Raw genomic sequence first — 23,099 nt, 5'->3', positions numbered from 1 at the left:
AAAACCCTGTTATTTTTAAATATACAGAAGATTCCTACACCATTGAGTCATTTTCAAAACTTTCACAAGAAATTTTTTCCTTTAAAGCCTGTATTTATTCTTCATTTGCTTGAATAGACATAATCTATTGCTAATCTAATCTATCTATTGCTAATTCCCCAGAATCTCCTGGGAATTAGCATATACTGGCATGTTCAGCAACAGCAAAATGATTTCAACAACTGATGGAAAATCAGTACTTATGCAGGTAAAAGCCAAAAGACAGGAAAATCGGAAATCTCTTCCTGTAGTGCTCACTCTACACTGTTTAAAAACAGGCAAATCTGTGGTTTTATTTTTAGGGATACTCTTTGCCTTTTCTCAAGAATAATCATCTAATTAGCACACAGACATGCTAATCTGAGACTTTCTTGTATGCAAAGAGTAGAGAGGCATGTTGGTCAGACACATGTCAGAAAACACTCTCTTCCTAGGATGGCACTTTGCTTTCTTCACATTCTAGCTCATTTACCTCTTTCTGGTGTCCAAACTACCGTTTTTCCTACAATCCAATGCCTGTGGAATTCCTAATGCAGCTTGTCACACCCCGTAATGTAAGAACCAAGGGTTTTAAATTTTAGAGGGCAACCGGCTTGCACATCAACACCCCACATATTCATCTCCTAAACGCCCTTCCAGGCAGCTCTGGTAAGATCAGTGTGATAAGCAGCTCTGCTGAAGCTGTAGCCCAGGAGTGCCAGGTTGCCCTTGCTACACAGAAAGTGGGAACACCTGACAAAAGGGTACCTTTGGTGCAGAGAGTCCCGAGCCAATGTACGCTGTCCTCATGGTGGGCGTGTGAATGGAACGGGGAGGATGATCTGTAACCTGCACAGAGCCCCCAAAGATCAATCAGACATCAAGAACACACTACCAAAGAAAGCCTGGATAAAGGAAGAAGGTTGTCCCACCCACTCCTGGATAAAGGAAGAAGGTTGCCCCACCCACCCCATTCCCCAGCATCCAAGCCATGAAACCAAACTGATTCATGCAGGACTCAGAAAAACAAATCATATTTCTCAGCAAGATTCATCTTCTAAATGTTAAAACCAACTTCACACTATCTGAAACATCTGATTAGGTATTTTCTAATATAAAATATTAGAAAACACACCTTTTTTTTATCAGGGAAAGGGGATAAATTATTACATCAATGTATTATTATAGTTGCAGAATCTGGCTAACATTTCATAATAACAAGACTTCCAGCAGGGCTTTAAAGTGCAATTTTACAAACTATATTATAACAATCTTTGTGCCAACATTTCTTAAATATTCATGACTGAGGATATGTTACAAAGAGAGACCATAACTAGTAATTGATTCATAGTTCTCATTCCTATTGAATTAACCATATGTGAAAGGAAATAGAGCATTCCCCAAAACACAGTTCACCTCTAGTGCAGAAGGCCATTACAAAGTCTTAAACAGTCTTGCTGCAGAAGAATGAGCTTCACCTTAAACAAAAGACTTGCAGTACTCATTTTTATACAAGTGACACTGTTACTCCTAAAAAGAGGGAAAAAAAGGACAAATATCTTTCAACACTGAAGTACCTCAATTGGTTCAATCTCACTGGCTGTGGAAGGAGACCTTGATCTTGAGTGGAGGTGAGACTTGCTATCTTCATCCCGTGATGGGGTATTAGACAATGTAAAATTCTCAACTGAATCAATCTAGGAGAACAATTCAAGAGAGGAAAAAAAAAAAAAAAACAACAACCAAAGAAATAAATCAAAGACATCATTAAAAAAGAATGCTCAACTCTTACCAAAATAAGATATGGGAGCAGTAGAATTCCTAAGAGAGAACTGAGAGGATAAAAATTCAGTTTTAAGCAACTTCCTAATTAAAAGCAACAAAATGGAATGAAAATTGTTGCATGTAAACACGCCAAGGCTTCTGCTGAGAGGTGAGCACATGCATAAGAGCTGCTAGTTCAGGGCCCTGATAACCACTTGAAGACACTTGCAATTCAGCATTTTTCAAGGGTGAATGTTTTCTGAACACTACTGGATTTTGTCCACTGGTAGCAGGGATTTGTTAGAAGTGAATTTCCACATAGCCCGTGTAAATTCCTGCAAACATATTCAGAAGAAAACAAGGAGAAAAGGCAGAGCAGTGTATATCCTGATAACTATATTCACAGAGAACTGAGGGGGATTTGCACCCCATCTGAACTACAGAAACATCCTTACCAGGAACACAGATTCTTCTGGGGAATGTTTTCCTAGTCCTTGATATACAGAATGAAACTAAGCCCAACACAGAGCTACCCTGAACAAGGCACATAGGTACAAAGAGGCATCCTGGGTAACAAGTCATCTTTTGTTAGCAAAGCTGAAAAAATCAGAGAAGGCAGGATTCTTCCTTGAAAACAAGACATCTCTGTAAAGTTTCCTATGTAAAATTATATCAGGAAAAAAAAAAAGCAAGGTGAAAATGCTTTTTTCCCACTAATAATAAAAGTAAAAGCTGCAGGCCTGCAGAAGGCTTCATGGCATGCCTTGATTTTCTGGAGCAATGCTATCATCAGTTCTGCATTGTCAAGGATTTGACTAGCTTACAGACAAACTAAAATATGCAGCCATGTTTACAGAAAGCATTTGAACATTCCAGTGTTTCTCATCTCATTTGCCACTGACAATACCAAGAATTCCACAAACTTTACTGCTTTTTGGGAATCAATTATATTGCCAAGCCAATTTTATACATGCACATACAGTCCTGTTCTTCAGGAGCTCAGTCATGGTAGCCAACAGGTGCAGTTGCTACTTTTTTTTTTTTTTTTTTTAAATAGTGACTTAAGTCTGATGGCTTCTAGTTTTACCACACCTTTCCAAAAAAATTATCTGGTGGAGAATGCTCATCAGTTTAATCAACTTAGGCATATTAAATGCCTGCAAGCATTTCTGAAATGAAAATGGGAAATTCTCATACTGGGATACACCTGTTTACTACACATAGATCATGTGTCTCAAGCATTCAGGCAAAAAGTAGCAGTAAAGTGAACATTTTGTACTCAGATTTATCAGAAGCAAATAATAATGGAAAGCTTTACCCAGAATTAGAAACACTGATGCCTTTAAGTAGTAAATCCTCAAATGCAGTTATTTTAAACTTCTTTTTAATCCAGTCTAAACATGTGAAAACTTGGAGTCCACACAAAGACTGTTTAACCTTCAACAATTCTACCTCCTCCTTAAAAATGTTACTAAGAAATAAGCCCAGTGAGTAACTACAGGCAAATTTTTTCATAGCAAGAAACAGACACTCCTTTTTTCCTACAAGTTAAACTTGGAGATCTAATCTATCATTTCATAAATGTTTCCAGGCACTCCAAGGGCTTTCCCTTTCAAAGCAGCATCTGCATACCAAAGAGTTTTCATGGTGTCTATGAAAAAAGGTAGTACAAGCCTGATATCAGTGATGGAACCTTTCTGGAATGTGCTACAAAACCTTTGTGGTTGAAGACAACTACTGAAACAGTAACAAATGCATTTTCACTTTACTTACAAACATAAAAAGCCCACAAAACACACAGAACCTGATCCACCATTGCAGAAGGGAATTTAATCACCACCTTCAGTGCAGAAACAAAGGCTTTAAGCTGTATTGCTGCAGTGATCTTGGGGTCCTGGCTTTAATGAGAAGAACCAAGCACAAAAGCAACCTGACTCAACTATGGTCAACAGTTTATGAAGACCATGCTAGCACCTTTCAAACTGGTTTTAAACTAATCCACTGGATTACCCAAAACAGATTTCACTATTTCCTACCAAACTGCAAGAGCTTTGCTGTCTTCCACAGGACTGTGCAGGTCTGAGCCAAAGCTGGCCAGTGCATAAACACATCTGGAAGAGAGAGAACTTCTCAACTGGAGGCACCACCAACAAAAACAACCTTGCCTGAGAGAGTCAGCAGTGTGCTTTGAACTGCATGGCTAAGGACATCATTAGAGCTGATGGGCATTGCTGTTTGTTCATTGAACATTCAACAGAAATTCTGTGTATGCTTACTTATCCCTTCCATCATATCTGTATAAAAGCAACAAAGGTGGCAGTATGAGATTAAAATGGACATAGCCTAACAGGTAGGAATTCATCCTCACCGAGTCTGCTTTGATAACATCTGTAAACCCTTAAAAACCCACCTTGATTTTTGAAACACCATAGACCTCTCCAGCTTAACCAGCTACAACACAACCATCTCCGTTTTCTTTGTATGAATTTTTCCTATCCTCCTTGATGCTCCATTTACTCAATTTCCCACTTCATGTTTATTTATCTTTATACTGTGAAATTTTCTATCATTTGCTGTGATGTTCCCCCCAAATGCCAAACTTTGACCTTCTATGGACAATTACCATGACTTAACATATGCCTTCTGCTAAGGGCAAGGAAACAAACAGGCTCTCATTTGATGTTTGCTCATCTTCCCAACCTGCATCTGCCTGATCAGCTTCCACACAGAACTTTCACATTAAAATCAGAAAAGTACCCAAAGCATCTTCTCCAGTTTCAGAGATATTCTGCTCATAGGATTGCCAAATGAAATAATCCAAAAGCTTTGAGGCCACGGCTGTAAAACAACAAAAAGCACAGCAGCAGCAGCAGCAGCAAACAGCAGCAGCAGCACAAGACATGCAGTGAGGTAAATACACAATCCATACATTAAACATAGGCATGGACAAAACAGGCAAAAAATAAAGGGCCACATAGAGTAAGACAGCCTCTTACACGTCTGCCTTTGTTAGCTGGAATACAGGAAGGAGAGCGCTTTAACAAAGAGAGGAGGAGAATATGTTACAAAACCAAACAGTGACACATACATCACCTCAGAATTCCTCACTCTATCTCCACAGGTAGTGTTTATACACACACAGGCATGTTCACTGTTACAAGGATTTTAAAAACAAGCTATTCTGGGCTAACAAGAAGGAAGAAACATTAAAAAAAAAAAAAGGAACAGCTATTCCAAGTCAACAGTCTTACACTGGACAACAGCAGCAAAGCTGCAGACTATGCTGCACCATTAATTTGCAGTTGGCATCTCTGTGCTTTGAACAAGATAAATAAAGTCTCCTATTGGAGGCACAATATGTCCAATTTAAAGTAGCATTATGAACCAGATTTACTCAATTATGAACATGCAGGTGAAGTCAAGGCTCTCACCACACACCACTATGACTTATTCTGTTCAACAATAAGAATTCAGAACACCATTTATTATTCTGTGGCTACTTGCAGAGCCCAGATTTGTTTAGTCTAGCAAAGCCCATGAGGACTGCATGCAAGGACAGATTGCAGGAGGACTTAAGAAATCTATTTCTAATTCCTAATGTGTTAGTAACAGGGCAAAAAATAGTATTTTTGAGCGTGAGGGAAAAATAATTTTGTCAAGGAAAAATGGGATTCCATTTTATTGCTATGAAATAACCACAAATTCATCATTAAACAAAACAAGTTTGATTGCTTCTCACAGCTAGTGGGATTCACAAAGATCCACCTGGCAAAGAAACAAACCCCAACAGTTCCACTGTCAGACACTTCTGGTGAACACAGGAGACTTAACACCCAGACAGTGTCACTGAGACAGCCTGCAACACACAGGAGGGACAGCAGCAGGGTTTAGTCTCCTACAGTCACTGGGGGTGACTTCCCTCCCCACCCAGACTGGAATTCAGGCACTGCAAACACACTCCTACTCCCCTGTGTGCAGAGGACAGACCAGGATGGTTTCTGAACCTGTGGGCTGTCACAGCCAGGAGGATTTAGGCACCAGTTCTGCCAACCTGATCCAGCATCTTTTCCAGGCAGGAACCAACAGTGAGTGCTGCCCATCTGAGTAGTGAGCTACCACTTTCTCCTCAGCATCTGCAGGCTACAGAGGGAGCAGGACATCTATTTTTATTTCTCTCCAGCAGAAATTGCAAAACTACTGTTTTCCTCATTGGAAAAATTAGAATTAACTCCAGTCATTCGGAGAGTGCTATAAATAGTTATGTTATTTGGATGGCAGACACACAAGACATACTCACCCTGGGAAACCCAGTGTAGTGTGCACATCTGTGGGCTGAACAGACTTCAGAGATCCTGCAAGGAATGCCTTGCAACTGCACCTGCACCTTATTTTACACACACTCTGTCCTTCCTTAATGAGGCACAGAGTCTGAAGAAACAATCCAGGCCAACAGAGATACTTACTTGGGGTTCTTGATTACAAGAGAGGCTTTCCTGAACCCCATGCAATATTGCAGCACTGACCTAAGGACTTCTAATCCTTCCTTGGTCTTACAAAGACCCCAAGGAACACTCAGACTTCTCAGGTTTGACTGAGAAGTTAATTCTTCTGGAGATGCTGCAAGAAATGCTGTCCTTCAAGGTAACCACTGCCAATAAGAGTCATTGGGAAGGGAATGGAGGTCACATCCAGTGGGCAGGGAGTTTTAATAGCCTTATTTTAATTTAAGTCCATCTAATATATTGACACTAAACCAACTCAGTGAGCTAAATCATAAATAACCATTCATTTAGATAATTCAGCCTATAAATTATGCTATGAATGAATCAAGTGATTGTCCAATAAATCAAAGATGCACAACTGACTTTCACAGCACAATTGGATGACATTACTTTTCATCTACTAACACAGATAACAGCTTTATCTCTCTTTCTAACAAAGACAGAATATCTTGTATTTCTCTGCAAGGTGCTCTTCCCATCTTTGAGCAGCCAACTCTACTTTTCTGCAGTTTGGTCAGATGAGAGAGAATTCTGCCTTGGTGTTAGAGACATGAGCCCCTGGCCAGTCCAGCCCAGAGATTTCTTTTGCCCAGTGCAACTGAGAAAAAAAACCCATGCCTGTTGGACTCAAATTGAAGATGGAACAGGAGAAGTTTGACTCTACAGGCAAACAATATTAATATCTGAACCTTTACCCAAGACTAAAAGGTCTGCAAAGATCTGATCTGGGTGGACCAATCAAGAAGAATTGCTACGAAAGGATGATGCCAGCAGTTGAAAATGACTCACTTCCATAAATAAAAAACCCAAAATTGTCAAAATGCTTGTGGAAAAAAATGCTGCCTTCTCAAAAAAAAAAAAAACAAACCCTCACACCCATAAAACCCCCAAAAAGAAGCAACAATAAATAAGAAATAAAGTACTGAAGTCCTTCAGAATTAACTAGAGAGCAACCAGGAAAATATCCATGTCCTAAGCTTCTCCTTGCAAAATAGAACATTATCAGTAACTGCCACATATGTCCTTTATTTCTCTTTTAATGGGGTTTAGGGGAGTGTTTTAGATATTTTTAAAGATAAATTTGAACCTGCTGATACAAACAAAGTGCTCCTAATATTCAGGTGACACAGAACATGTTTTCTTTAATCTAGATAAAGAATATAAATAGTATTTGTTTTTTGTGGATATACACGACAGGAAACTGTACCTCTTTTTTTCTCTTTTTTTTTTTTTTTGTGTGTGTGTGTAAGAAAATTCTAACACCATCAGCAAGCCAGAAGCTTTCTGTATGCTATACAAAAAAGCAGGGAAGTGCCTTCTACTATGACACCAAAGATGAACCTTGACATTTTGTCTGAGGTATAAACCTGATTTACAGAGAAAAAGCACGCAGGAGAAAAGCATTTTTTCAGAGTATGTAAAAGGAAATGAAAACAGCAGAAAAGGCCCATTTACCTCATCCTCTTTGCTACACCCTTCACAGCAGAGACTTCTCAAACAATATTAACTTTATCTAATTTCAATGCCAATGGGATTACACTGTGTTAAACACATATGTATAAATATGTGTGAATGTATGTATGTATAATATGCAGAAACACAACTACGAGCACAGACAGACACACACACACAATTATTCCTACAGAGCTGTAATGGATGGGGCTCTATACACCTGGCTTTCAAAGATTTTATTAAAAATTACTTTTATGGGCCTACTACTTCAGTTTGGAAGAAATATAATGCAGTCAATTCTTAGCTTTTAACTCAATTCCCTTAGTATGCAATTAACTAGTGGGAATATTTAAACAGTTTAAATATTTAAAAGTCCTGACAGAAAGCCTGCATGTCAAATGGCAATAAAAAGTAGTAAGTTCACCTCAGTCATAATGAAAATGACTTCTTACAATGCAGGCTAAAAACCAGAAAATATTTTATTTGAGCACACAGAAATTAACTGTATGGAAGGGAAACTTTTTAAGAGAAGTGATTAGAAAACTTATGGAAACAACTTATGATAAAGGAATAATATGAAGCAAAAGAATTAAATACACAAATGTGCTGATGATTTTGGAACTGTTTTATACAGGCCATATCAATAGACAAGTCCTAAAAGCAGCTTTTCCCCATCAGAAAAACTGTTTGTAATTAAGAATTCTTCACCTGCACCTTAAGAAAAGCATTTATTTCAAAACAAAACACCTATCCATATAAATAGGTGTAAGAGTGCTATTACAGAAATACTTTGTTCTCCACTGCATGTGCAGATTTTTTAAGTTGACTGCATTAGTGTTTGAATATTCCAAATCAATCAAGTGATCTGTTATTGAGGGATTTACTGGGTTAAAGTCAGACTTACGTCATCCATAAAATCAATCAATGAGGATGAAGAGGAGGAAAAGGAATCCTATTTTAATGAACACAGCAGTAAAAAAAAGAGAGAGAGAGAAAGAAAAGGATGAAGAAAACTGTTCAGTATAAATAAAAGTGCAAAAATAAAGAACTGTAAATAACCAGTGGCAGTAATAATTACCTCAGTACGTTTTCATTAATTGCCTTTCATAGACAATTAATTAATGTACTATCTGTAAAGAAACCAGTGTTTTTTACAGCATTTACTCAATAAAGTATTATTGTTATACTCTCAACTGGATTCTTATACTGAAAGTAATTTATAAGATAAATTTTTACACAGGAAACTTAAAAGCTATGTTAATTGTGAGGACTTCAAGAGAGAACAATGAATTAGTGAATACATAATGAAAAGAGAGGATTTTGGGTCAGCAGTAACAGCAAGGATTATGCTCTTTCATAGCTAAATGTGATGATGCTGTATTTGCAATAGGAAAAACTGGGCAAACTGTAGATTAATGTCTAACTGTAAAGGTGGTGCATTGTATCCTCTGAATTCAGTTTGACCACTATTTCACCTCAACTGTTCTTTTAAAAGAAAGATGATGCTTTGCCTACTGTTGATTAGAAAAGAAGATAATAAATGTATCATACTGTTTAATTTTTTTCCTGCCAGGCTTTCTACCTAGTCTGGTCTTTTGTCTAGAAGTGACAAAGGTATGAAACAGATTCATGTTTTAAATAAAAGGATCTGTGGAGAGGAAATGAGTAGCAATTATCTGGATTTTACAGATCTGTGTAAATGAACAGATGATGAAAACAACCTAATAAACAGTACTAATGACTTCATGGGATACAATCAAGGATGATTTGGCATTTTCTTGTTTTTACCAAACCACTGCCTGCATTACTTAGCATTTTCTGAATACAAAGGAAAGTCATTTGAACAACTATGCTTTTCATGTTCACTGCAAAATCAGGCAAATTTCTGCATTCAAGGTTTGAGACAGAATTCACTGTGATTACAAGCATTCAAGAGAAGACAGCCAGCACTGTAAATGATAAATAATTATTATACACAAATATTATTGGTGCAATACAATTAAAATATAGGACCAAACCCTCAGCAAATATGCACAGGACCTGCACACAACAGCAGTTCCACTGAGTGAGTTAGAATAGCTGTGCACTTACTTCAAATTGATCCAGAGCAGAGGTAGGCGCATTCAAAAATGCCAAGAAAGAATTCTGTGAGTCTTGGTGCTTTACACCTAGAAAACAGCAGCAGGTTTATAAGCTACAGAAAATATGACCTTCTCATGGAGGACCTTTGCCTTGCTGAATTGGAATTTTGAGTGTCCACCTGAAGCACCTATGTGTTTTGAAATAAGCCGCGCATTTGGTTTATTTTCCAGAGTAAATGATTTTTTTCATGAACAAGCATGTGTTTAATCAACCTTTCCCAAGCTAGGATGTGTGTGGTGAGAGCTCCACGTGGTAACACACTGTGTGTCCACGTCTGCCATGCAGAGGGCACTGGTTTCTAATGTGCCCATACCCATTTGCACCATACACTAACCCAGCAAGTGCCACCCCTGCCCTGGTGACACGTGGGATGTCCCACCGTGGCAGCACAGCTGGAGCCAAAAAAAGCGTGGCATTTCCAAACCAGATGGGTTCCTTGAGCCATGCTCTGTGCCTGCCACTTCTCCCTGCTGAGTGCCCAGCAGCTGCACAATCCTGGGGGAAGTTTCAGAGGTTTCTGTCACACACTGAAGCAATGCTCGGCCAGGGAGCGGAGCAGGAACGCTGCATCCCCTGGAGCTGCAGGGGCTGCCACACCTCAGCTCTTACTTTAACCTGCTCCAACTGGTATTTTTTATTTCTTCTTCTTTTCTAATTCAAAGTGTTGTGTGTGTGTGTGTTTATACTTCACAGATGTGTATGAACTCTATTCTTCTCAATGCTATAAACATGCTATATATGCACATACATATATGTATTTATTATGACCAGAGCCTGCAGGACTGTGTGCATCTCAAAACAATGATGTTCTCAGAAGTTACCTATTTCTTTTTAAAAATGTCAGTATCTTGCTCTAATTAGCCATATCTGTATGTTCTAAATATAACCCACAGTGAATAAAGTTGCAAAGGATACTTTCCTCTTTAAAATATAAATACACTGAAATCACAGTAAAATACTAAAACAAATTTTCAAACTACCACCAACTTTATGGAATACTCTCAGCAATCTTTTCCCCACCGGTTTGAATTTCTGAAATATATTTATAAACAGGAAAGGATTAGGTGCTAATGCAAATAATCCCTTCCTAGAAATCAATTTCCACACACTGCAAGTTACTCTACCACTGGACCCTGACTACATTTGAATCTTCTATACAGTTCATAATTCAAACAGCAATATATTTCTTCTTTTAGGAGAAAACCAAACCAAAGGTAGTAATGATTTAGATTAAGGTGTATTTCTATCAGACTATTTGAATAATTGCAGCAGAATATTACTAATATAATTCTGTTAAGAAACATGACTAATGTTTCCTTCAACAGTACTTTTTTGCTTGCTTCTTTTCAGCAAAGAGTAAATGTTTATTTCACCAGAACAATAAGGTTTTAAACACTGGAAAAAATATAGGGTAAAATATGAATTATAAATTCACAACATTATTTAGCACAAAGGAAGATTTCAGAAGTCAAGTAACCATGCACAATATTTAAGGAAGTTCAAGAACATATAAATAAAACCTAAACATGACAAAGTATTTTTGTCTCCAGGGAGATGCTATCAAGAGCTTCTCTCCAAGCATTTGGAAGAAGAATAATCCTGGTATCAGTGCTAAGCATTAAGATGAGGGAGTATCAATTCCCTAAGTCTTATTTGCTAACTGGAACCATAATGCTCTGTATAGGTTTGAGTTATTTTTACCAGTCAAGCAGCACTGGAAGGCCTATATATAGGAGATGAATGTAAACTCTAATACTTTATTGACCAACCAGCCATTAAGTTGGAAAAGCTGAGCAATATTTGACATCCCAATGCAGCAATTGTTGCCAGGGTATTTAAATTCTGGAGTTCACAGAACTGCAGAAAATTAGGTAATTCCATTTGGCCTGAAAAATACTTCTTCCCATGTGCCTCATAAGACACAAATATTAGAGCTACTACAGAAACTGCAAAGAATCAGCCAAATCATTATTCAACTCTTAATGATTTTTTTTTTTCAATGAAGAATTACCAAAAACAGTCTCTTCTCCCAGCAACAATGCAAAATAGTATTGGACAGATGCAACAGTAATCCCAGAACATGCTCTTAATACCACAGCAAAGGGCTCATGACCACACTGCTCACTATGTGGCTGCAAAGCCTATCAATGGAGTTATCCCAGAAACAAACAAATGCTATGAATTCCTCTGCACTTGTTTACTCTCTCTGGAGACAGGCCCAGAACACTCAGAGATGAACAACACTATGATCAGTATTGATGTCTAAATACCTTCACCCATCATAAAGGAGAAAAGGTTAGAAATATATCTATATTCTGACAGTTTCCTGGCAGTAAATCACTATATACAGGCCAAATAAAAACAATGCAGCTTCAACTCAGATTGTACCTTACTGGTTCAAAGGTACCAACAAAACTGAGGCCTATTACAAGTGTTAGAAGTGCAAATGCAACTGCGGTGGGTACATCTTGACACACAAGTGTTGTGCCCACATGTTGATGTCATATTTTAGTTTCAAGGTGACACTTGAATGATAAGATGCACCCACCAATGTGACACACTATTTACTTGGATATCAGTTGCCATACCCTTTTCTGATCTAAGCTCTTCTGTCTCCTTTTTCAGCCTTTCGATGTCTGCCAAAAGCTCCATGTTCTTCTTCTCAGATTCTTGCAATTTACTTTAAAAGAACACAAAAAATGTATGTAAGTATTGAGAACCCAAGATACAAGTCACTCTTGTTCCTGATGTCTTCAAATACCTGAATAAATCTACTGGGACCTGTTCAGTTTACAGAAAAAAGCCATTTATCTATTCAATAGGTTCATGTTTTTCATGTTTCTAATTTCTAAGTAATTGAATGAGCTTGTATCCATGTGAATGATAAAAGAAGACTGTATGTACTTTATGTTTTAGAAAGTCTTGTTTTTCATTAAAATTTATTTGCTAATTTAGTACCTGTAATAGCAATAGATTCAGCTGAACTATTTTTTTTCTCAGTTCCTTTACAGTTAGTTGTTTCAGTGCTTTCTGACTCACAGCTGAGAGGTAATTCTACTCTGCAATTTCAGCACATTTCTCATTCTTGCCTGTCAAAGCAAACACTGGTTCTCCTGTCCTTATAGGATTTCCAATTCTGCCTGTCATCACATTACCTGGCCTGGAAAACATTCAAGGCAGGTGAACCAGATGTTCCCATTTTACAGGTAACACACCTGAATCTCAGCTCTGTCCTACTGCTTTCCTAAAGCTGCAAAACCCAGCAGTGCTGAAGCTGGACACCTAAAAATAGAATGACTTCCTACCAACCCATTTCAGGCATTACACAACTCAGAATAAATTCTGTTGTGAAGGTGGTGAGTGAGAAGTGAGAAAGTGAGAGGTCTGAGGAAGGAATAAAAGAATTTACAATAGTCCATTAACCATTATTACTTCTTCCTGTGCAAATCAGTATGCACTATTTAATTTTTGTCAGCTAACCCAGTGCAGCTATCAGCAGAAGGAAAAAGAATATATTCTAAGATACAAACCCAAACTACGGATTTGGATTTGTTATCACAACTAGGAGAGATCATATTATTAAAAGAGAATGTGTTCCCTCTGAATGTCTTCAAGATCTCAACTTTCCCCAGGAAGTGCTCAGCTGTTCAAACAATGAAGAGAGATGTTGGGTTTTTTTCTCATCTGGGTGATCAAATTTCCACAGACAAGGCAGATAAAACAATGATTTGATGACATTTCCTGGGAGGTATTGAAGTAAATTTGCATGAGAACAATTCAGTCTTACCACTCTGTAGAGATGCAAGAAGCTTTGACTTTGTTCAGCTCATCCTGAATAGCCTGTTTGGCTCGGATTTCAGCATCCAGAGCAGACTGGAGCTCCAGCCTTGCAGACATGTCCAGCTTTGCAAAGCGCCTCATCTTCCAGGGCATGTCCTAGGAAAGAAGCAACAAATTAGATTAGAAAGAGTAAGAGGAAAGGAAATTGAACATGAGGAATGTAACTACCTTCAACAACTACATTTCCCAGTCTATTATGTCCTTGATGTAAGAGTTCATTAATTCCAAAATAATCTAAAATTAAGAGTAGTGTTAGCAGTAGTATTTCTGAACTCAAGTAACAAATTTTATGTTTTATGCTGATCTCAAAAGCAAAGAGATTTTTTGAAATCTGGTTTTGATGTGCCTCAATTCAGATGACAGCTACAAAGGACATCCAAGTGTTCACTTGTTTCACAAGTGAAAGAATTGAAGGTTTTCATGAACAAAAGCATGATTTCCTTCAATAAATTCATATCTGATTATAAAGTAGCTACTTCAACTGTAACATAGATAAAATCACATTATAAAGATCTTGGTGTTTAATTAATTGATCAACAATACATTTGGTATTCAGTAATTCAGAAGCTCTAGGAAAGTTTAACTTTCAATTAACAAAGACTCTACAGACAGATTATTGCTGCAGCCGAAACTGTCAAATCAGTGTTTTTTTCAAACAAAAAACCTTCTGACATATAGAAGTAAAGTCTTACTGTAGCTCTGGCTCCCAAACTGGAGTTCCTCAGGGCTTCCAGCTCTTCTGTCATTTTAGAGGCCAAGGCTTGAAGGTAACCTCGAGCATCTTTTTCATCACTTACCCTAAATGATTACATAAGAAAAAATAAGGTGTTTTAACCAAAGAATCTAAAGAAAAAACAGAAGACTCTTCAACAAACCAACAACCAGAAACAGATAAATACAGAATACAAAAAGGATCATAAAACATAAGGATAAAAACAACAACAACAAAAGCCCAAACAGAAAACCACACAGAAGGAATTATTTGCTGCTTTGTGGAGTTCCATTCAACAATATGCATCACTAAGAAAAAGACTGAAAATTGAAGTACTACCTATCATCTACCTGAAATTGAGACTCTGAGAAAGAAATCTTTCAACCTATTTTTAGGGAGTAAATTAAGACAAAATTCACAACCAATAATTAACAATTATTGTCCAGAAAATATTGGAATTCTGGTTAACTTTACTGAATCAATTGACTCTGAGAACAAGTAGTGGAACAGCGATGTTACTTCAACAAGTGCTAATTAAACAGGGAGAGTCTACTTTTAATATTATTAAACAGCATAAGCCAGAAGAGGCTCTCTCATCCACCGAGCTTGTTTTCAATCCAGACATGTTTTCTGAGTGTAAAGACAACAAGGAGGAGACATGCCTGTTTTTCAGATTCTTTGATCATCAGTTACAAAGAAAGAACAACAACTTTCTGTGATTAATCACAACAGAAGGTTCTTTCTTCACTTTGCCTCAGGTGTTAACATAGAAAAGAGAGTTGCTAAAAAAATTAACTCAGTGAAACTAAGTAACTTATGAAAAAACTGAAACAAACAAACAGAAAAAAAACCCAACACCATCCCTCCCACCTCATTTCCTTATATGCCTGGCTCTAAACATGTTCATTTTGCCCACAGAAGAGCAATCCCAGTTCTGCAACACCAGGCCTTATGCAAGTACCTGAGCTGCCTCAGAGACCAGCAGGGCAATACCACAGCTTGATCACAGTTCAGTCTTATCAACACCAAACGCTGAAATGTTTAGGATCTGCTCAAAGTACTGAACCTCAAATAGCATTAGGTAAAATATAGGGAAGTAGGATTATATTTTTTCTATTTCATGAGAATTAACTTATCCTTGTTTCCTGATATTTAAAAGTAACTCTAACCTTAAGTCTGTTGGACTGGAGATGAGAATTCTCCAGATGCTTGATTTTATCTTGCAGTGAAGTGATTCCCCCTTTGTGCCTATAAGGCAATGTAAATCTTTTTGGCTGATACTACAGGGTTCACAAACACACAGAACATGGAAATGGTGATCCTTGCAAATTTACCATTAATTATAAAAGTTTCAACACAGATTTACAGATAGTTGCCAGGAGGCAAGGAAGACAGGGAGCACATACTCTGAACTGTCATGGGCAAGGGAAGAACTGAAGAGCTTTCCCACATGGCCTTAGGACAAGATCACACTGTGAAAGCCACAGGCTAAATATCTGCAGGTTGTGGTGACTTTTGGGTGTGCAGTTGAAGGTTTATTTAAGGAAGACAGACTGCTGTAATACAGAGGAGCCAAAAGCAAAATTAGCAACCATTTTCCACAAATCTCACACCCGACATGAAAACACAGGCATTTATTTGGCCTTCTTTTCTTTGTCTCCTGCTTATAATTTAGTTGAAGAGGTGGGGAGGAATCCAGGGAAACCCTACATGTCCTGACTATTAAAAGTCAGTGAGAGTTTTTATATTAATGAGCCACTGTTTTTCCCAAGGTACACCAGAACTCAATGGGAAGTCACATACCAACTTCTTTTCCCATAACATCTTGGATAACACATTTTGACAATCTGATAAAGATAATCTGAGCCTACACAAACCACCCAGGCTGTAACAGTGGGCAAAAGATGTGAGAAGAAGCTAAAGATGCTTTTTGGAGGCAGTAGGTGCATAATTAAATACACTGTAAAAAGAAAAAAGCTTAAGCAGAAATAAAAAGAATGTGAGGCTCTCATGGTAAGAGTAAGCTTTCCTGATGTATGAGGAGGGAAAGAGACTTAGGAATCAGCATCTAAGTTTCTCTATTTTTAATGACACATAAAATCTGTGCAGAAAAAAAGGGCCCAATTTCTATGTTCAATTTTATGATGTCACACAGATCCTTCCTGATGGAAGGTGAGGAAACACTTCAGTTGTTTGGTTCATGGTGCACAGAGCCCTCAGGCTCCAAATGCTGAAAAGCTGCTCATGAAAAAAACCTCAAAAGAGATGTTCCATAGACAAGTAGAAATCTAGAAAATGAAAATAGAAAGTAAATATTTACAAATATCTGTACTGAGTTGAAGGGAACTCCTCAAGCTCTGTAAGACAGCAAATTAAAGCAGTACCATTGGGAACTGAGGTTTTGTTGTCCACTAGATGGCAAAATTCTCTCAATAATGACATAGGTTATTAAACATCATGTGGACCCAAGAGCTCTTGGAGCTTTTTTATTTGTTACTGTTTTGCTGGGGTTGATCCATGTGGTAGGCTTTAAAAATTAAAATTAAAGTAAAAAAGCACAAGAAAGGCAAATTAACTCTGACTAATGTTGTTCTCCTTGTGTTCATTTTGACAGAGAGCCCTGACAAGCACAGCAAGAGACCAAAGGAAGAAAAGGTCTTCAGGTTCCACCCAGTCACTTCTTTCTTTACTGAAAATTTGGATTAACTGTTCTGTTTTCAATATAATTTCCCTTGCAAATTTAGTTCCTCAATGCGAAGAACCCAGAAGAGCAATATGGTAGAAATTCCTGTAAAATTAAATTTAACTTTTTGGCTGGAACCAACATCCTGACAACCTTCCCATAACCACTGGCTGCTACCTGTATGGTGTTTGTCAGGATGCTCAGGAAGTCAGACTGGGTCTCCAGCTGGGATACTTTACAATACAAAATGGACCCAGAGGACTAAAGCATTTTGCTCAACAGAAGTGGTCTTAAAGCCCTGGTGTTTTACACCAAGGTCTGTTTAACCTGATTTTAAAACCCCAAGGAAATCTGACAGTCATGACTCCTCTAGTCTCTCAATGCTTTTAAATTTCTGTTGTTGTACCAGTATGCTCAAGGTCTCCAACTTAATTTTTAATTTTTCCCCAGGTGTCTCCAATAAAATCTGTTTTTTAAAAATACCTCTCCAAAAATTTTTAACACTTCCCTCTGCTCCCAAGCCCTGAAATTTCACCCTGCCCTCCAGAATTTCTATTTTAGAGATAATTAACTTCTGACTATTTGTAACTCAGAATTTTACATGATTTGAGTTTCTTAACAGTTGAAGATGCAGAGAATTTACACAGAATTTTTGCTATATTTTGTTCACAATTTGTGTGTGGTTGTTTTTGTTTTTTTTTTTTTTTTTTTTTTCTGAGAGCAACAGATTTTAAAACAACCAAAAAGCCCCAACCCAAATCTTGGGGCTTTTTTAGGTTTGATTTAGTTTAGAAGTGTTGGGAGGGGGTAGTTGGTACTTTTTTCTTTCTCCTTTTGATAGTGGTTTTGTGTTGGGTTTTTTTTCAATGAGATCAATTAAGATAAAACCAACAATGGTACAAAAAATCTGGGTGATAAGGAAAATATTAACTAAATATTGTGGTAAACAACTGAGACAGCTGAATCTAAGCCTAACATCCAATCTACAGGTAAAACTGGTAGGATTTAGCTCATCCACATAAACATACTCAAGGACACAGAATTATCCATCTGATATGAGTTGTGTAGGTTTCCTTTTCAACCTGTGGTGAGAAAATCAGAATTCTAGAGTACTAGTCATGGGATTTATTGAGTTGTCTACCTTAGGACTTGTACAATCTAGGTTAGATTAATCCCTCCCAAATCAAGATTCTTGCCAAGTACACTGGGAATCACTACCAAGATTTCCAGTGACCTCCTTTCTGCACGGCACAGAAATACGGTACCACGGCTATTTAAAATATTCCTTTTTCAAGTGACTGCATTAAGCTCCAGTGCAATTAATCTCTTTCCTATCTCCCACAGGAAAATTTATAGCCCACTATAAAAGCCTCAATATTTCTTACTCTTGTCAAGGAATGATGAGTGATTTGGCTAATATAAACTCGTCAATATAATAGCTCCATTAAGGCTGAATGACCCGTGAGGGTCTGTTGAGTCCACAATAGAATTTGCAGTGAAAGTCTGATTCAAGTGTTTATATTAAAATATTGCCTTGTTAATGGTATCTTGAGATAGCAACAGCAAGATTAAAAGGTTTTCATACATTATTCCTAAAGATGCAATATTGCTGAGTAAGAAAGCAAGGAAAAGCTAAAGGAAACGTGATAAGCTATTAAAATTACTCACAAGTTATAAAATCTGAGAGAAATAGCAATTTAGAAGGGCCCCAGGAATCATGAAGAAAGTGACAAATCTTAACCATCCAAAGTGTGAATTCAAAGGAATTTCTTGAGAGGTATCCTTTTGATGACAAAGCATTTAAAAGAATTTAGGAACTTCTTGGGCTTGTGTTACCCCAAACAGGGCTAAAAGAAGTCCCTTGAACTACTACAGGCTGCTGAGCAAACTGTTTACAAACCCAGTAACTGATTCCTTCTACTGCCTCCTATCCTTTCTGGATATAATGCACCCAAACCACATATTTCAATGCAATATTGTGTGAGAAATCTGTTAAGTTTTGAAGAGGGAGCCCACAAATTCTCCCCTACTTTGCTAGCACCAAGGCATTCCATTGTCACACTGAAGATGTGGACAGGTACAGACTTGAATTGCATGCTCTTCTGAGGAAAACACAGGCTTGTGAGTGATTAAATAAGACTAGTTTTTCTCCAAAATTAGGTGGAGGTTTTTTTTCTTTTAAAATATTTATCATTATAATAGATGCTTAAATACTTCAGATAGCAGCCATGGTCCCCAGAGAAGGGCCTAGTTTCAGTGCTGAATTCTAAGAACAGCAGATGGACATGACTAGATTATCTGAGTAACACATGGAAAAATCTAAACATAACAAGGAAAAAATGTGACCTAAGATAAGGCCTCACATAGCTAAAAAAATTTAACATAAGCAGAGAAAAGTATGGAGGGAAAACTGAGATGTGTTTAGTGATGAAAAACTGGACCCAAGCCAGACTTTTAAAATTCCCTTAATGTTTGCCCTCAGTACTTCTATTTTTTTCCTTTTCCCATAATTCTTTAGTTTTTAGTTCTGTACTATTTAGAAGATACTCTGTTATCAAAAGGGATCAGTAAAATGATGCTTGTCATTCAGAAAGTTGTCCTGCACATTCCTGATCTTTTTTCACTAAATATCTTCAGAGATAATAAAAAACTGAAGGCCAAACCCTTTTACCCTTTACAATGACATCCCTAATATGAAAAATGCTTTATCATTTGCCTGAACCACATCAGTAATACATCTTAAAATATTAAACACTCTCATAAAGTTAAGGAGAAGGTACATTCTTAATGGCTGTTGGTACATTTTTATATTGCATTAAGTGGAACAATCCACAATTAATTCTGATTTGTCTTTTCATATAACTGCCAAGTTATATGAGTTTTCACATGTAAATCTGAAAAATTGTGTTTGATTACCTAGGTGCAATATGACAGATAAGCACTGCCTTAAAGCAATAAGGAATGTAAAATTATAGACTTGTCTCACCTGTTACCTTGATTTTTTTTCTGAATAAACATTTCCAATTGGCCAGAAATTAAAAGCTGTTTAAACTACCAGTTAAATATTTTTTTTAAAAAATTTGTGACTCAGGTTGTCCACTACTATCACCATTATGAGAGACAAAATTTAAAAGGAACACACACAAAGTGGACCCTTTACATTTTTAAACTTCTGCTACAAATACAATGCCTTGAGACAAACTGGATTTCATAACACAGATCAGCATTACATACTTTTATGCAATAAACATTGTTTAAAACACACTGGAAACCCAGAGGATGGCCCTTATGCCTTGTTATATATTCACACGGCACTATTGGAAAGCCAAATTTCTCTATATCTGGACAACAAAATTGAACTAACAGGACAACAATACCAAACTAGGTTTCTCTAAAACAATGTTTCCCATTCTTGCCTGGACACAACAAATTAGATTTTTTTTTTCACTAACACAGGAAAAACAGGGGGAGGGAATAATCAATCAGTAACAGAAAAACACTAGTATATCATGATGAAGTCTTCCTAGAAGTGGATGATCTGTAAAATAAAGTGTCTGAATGCAAACTGGTTTTGTAGATGTGAAACACTGCAATGGACTATTAAAGGTGAGGGGAGATGAAGAGGCATGAAAAGGAAAAATAAAGATGGATGAAAACCTTAGAATACACAATCTTTTTCTCTTAGTAGTTTCAACCTTTTTTCTCTTCTCTTTAATTTAATAGAATTGGACAGAAGACTCTATAAAGATAACATCATTATTTAGTAAAAGTACCATTACAAACATCACTTGACTGGATTTGTGGTACAGTCTCAAATACCCTCCTTGTAAAAAAATCACATAAAAGTTGCACTGTATTTGTTTCATTCTGCCACATGCCAAGCAGATGAAGGAAATTAAAGCTGAGACACAAACACTCAGCCACTGCTTTTCCCAGGCTTGTTCCCTCTCGGAGGCGTGAGCTCAGCACATGATTCCTTTCAGCATTTTTTCCACAGCCACAAGCCACACCCAAAGGCCATGATTCTTCTGCACTTTGAAAAGCTCTATTTGGTGAGACACTTTCACTCTTTAAGGAGGAACACAATTTTCTGGATTTGTATATTATTAAAATCTCAGCCAAAACCCCAGCAGAATCCCAGACAGGCGTGAGGTTTCACCTCAGCACTTCCAAGCGCCATGTGCAGAGACAAAAACTCAGCACCAGCCCCACCACATGCTGAGGGGTTTCTGTCATGCCAGGAGAGCAGAGCACTCACCACTGGATGATCTCAGTGATTTGGGCCTCCCAGTGAGCCACAGACTCCTTCTTATCAGCCAGGTCTCTCATCTCTTCCTCCAGCTGCCGATTATTCATACTCAGCCTCTCAAACATGGTGGTGAGCTGGAGAAGGAGAATTTAAACAACTCATTAAAAGTATAAACTGCTGTGACTCCATCTCTGTGCAGACTCAAAACCACGTGTTCCCCTCTCCCACACCTTGCATCTGCTTTAGAAATTGGTACTGGTCATCACAATAAACATCATGTAACATTAAAAGCCAGAATAACTTCTTATATAACCTTATATATAAGAATCTCTTCTTGTATAACCTTAGCTGTACAGAAAATCCACATTTAAGGACTTGAACAAGATTTCTACTCTATCAATTTAATGAGTTTTCTGAGAATTAGTCTCCAAATACCTGTAAAACTCTTAGAAGGTTTCTGCTTTGCAACATATAGGTGTGGAATGTTCTGTATAGAACAATCTATACTAGAAGAGCAAAGCAAAGGCATAAAAATTGTTATGGCTCAGATAAGACTGTTGAACCTCTCCCTTGTTTAGTAACCATGGAGAGAGAGACTGAACAGATACAGGCATGAGACAGTCCTGAGATTCTCCAGGTGTCTCACATTCCCTTATTTTTCATTTGACTTACTTGCAGACAGGGAAATTGAAATTAAATGCACATCTCCACGTACAATATGTTATACCTAGCAATTAACCTCTCTCATTCAAATTGCTGCCATTCATACAGGCACATTCTGCAAGACAAAAGCCACAGCTAACCCAAGCTGGTATTGGGAACTAAACCTTCATTATGTTAAGTAATTATTCAGAGAGTCAAATTGAAATCAGAGACCAGATAGACTGTATAGGAAGGCCTGCTTAGGAGAATAAATCTCAGGTGAAAGCTTCTTTTAGTACTGAAATATATTAACAATTCAAAACGATAAAAGAATGGCCAATTTAAAATCTATTTTGCTTTTTTACTCCAAATATGAATAACTCCACACCCTATTTATCATTTCAATGGACTTATTATTTAAATATTCCTACTCATTATATGTCATTTGACAAGAAAAATACAAAGGTAATGGGGGAAGAGAGAGAGCAGAAAAATTATCAAAGTGACTAGGCTCTTTCTCAGTTTTCTTGGACTAAGCCTACCTATAGGCATATATATTGTCTGTCTTATACTGGTATGAAAATACACTGTAATTTGAGCACAGACATGCAAACATGCTTACTTTGAAGAACATTGTACTTTCATCATATTTTTAGAAAATCTATTGCATTACAAAAGGAATAGACAAGTTTAGCAAGATTTGGATAATGCACAATGAACTTGAATAACCTGTCAAAATGAACAATAAAGAGACAATCCAAATGCACAAATCATAATTATTTCTTGCTTAACACACTTCATTTGTGTGATAATATGCCTTATCATTTGTATTTTCTTAGTATCTCAAAGTAACACTTAATCTCAAAGGGTAGGAGGGGCCCTGGTATTTCAAACGATTGACATGCAAATGTAGTCTAAGTAATCACATCATTAACTATGTATTTTTATATTTGGGTCATACCATGAAATAATCCTTTACTGTTGGCTTACAGTGCTGTCTGGAATTAGTCTTACCAAAATGTAAGACCATCTAATTCCATTCCTACACATAAATACTCATATATGCATATACATATACATATATATATGCACATG

General features: G+C 37.2%; 1 protein-coding gene across 10 annotated transcripts in view; it reads right to left on the bottom strand.

The window, feature by feature from the left end:
* The window catches only part of CDC42BPA (CDC42 binding protein kinase alpha), a 183,360-nt gene that overhangs the window by 33,988 nt on the left and 126,273 nt on the right, over positions 1–23,099 (bottom strand). For 6 of the 10 annotated variants that reach the window (XM_054514444.1, XM_054514443.1, XM_036380993.2 and 3 more), the window contains 8 exons: positions 21,372–21,496; positions 14,411–14,516; positions 13,666–13,814; positions 12,467–12,558; positions 9,828–9,904; positions 4,779–4,817; positions 1,596–1,715; positions 787–867 (listed from right to left, as the gene is read on the bottom strand). In XM_054514444.1, the coding sequence (XP_054370419.1) occupies positions 787–867; positions 1,596–1,715; positions 4,779–4,817; positions 9,828–9,904; positions 12,467–12,558; positions 13,666–13,814; positions 14,411–14,516; positions 21,372–21,496 (789 nt within the window). The remainder of the gene's footprint in view (positions 1–786; positions 868–1,595; positions 1,716–4,778; positions 4,818–9,827; positions 9,905–12,466; positions 12,559–13,665; positions 13,815–14,410; positions 14,517–21,371; positions 21,497–23,099) is intronic. The other 4 variants (XM_036380994.2, XM_036380989.2, XM_054514445.1 and 1 more) reach the window with 2 other exon arrangements.

The sequence above is a fragment of the Molothrus ater genome, chromosome 3 (genome assembly GCF_012460135.2).
Source record: "Molothrus ater isolate BHLD 08-10-18 breed brown headed cowbird chromosome 3, BPBGC_Mater_1.1, whole genome shotgun sequence".
NCBI classification, from domain to species: domain Eukaryota; kingdom Metazoa; phylum Chordata; class Aves; order Passeriformes; family Icteridae; genus Molothrus; species Molothrus ater.
The sequence above is the reverse complement of the archived record's forward strand: the minus strand, read 5'-3'. Positions and strand labels throughout refer to the sequence as shown.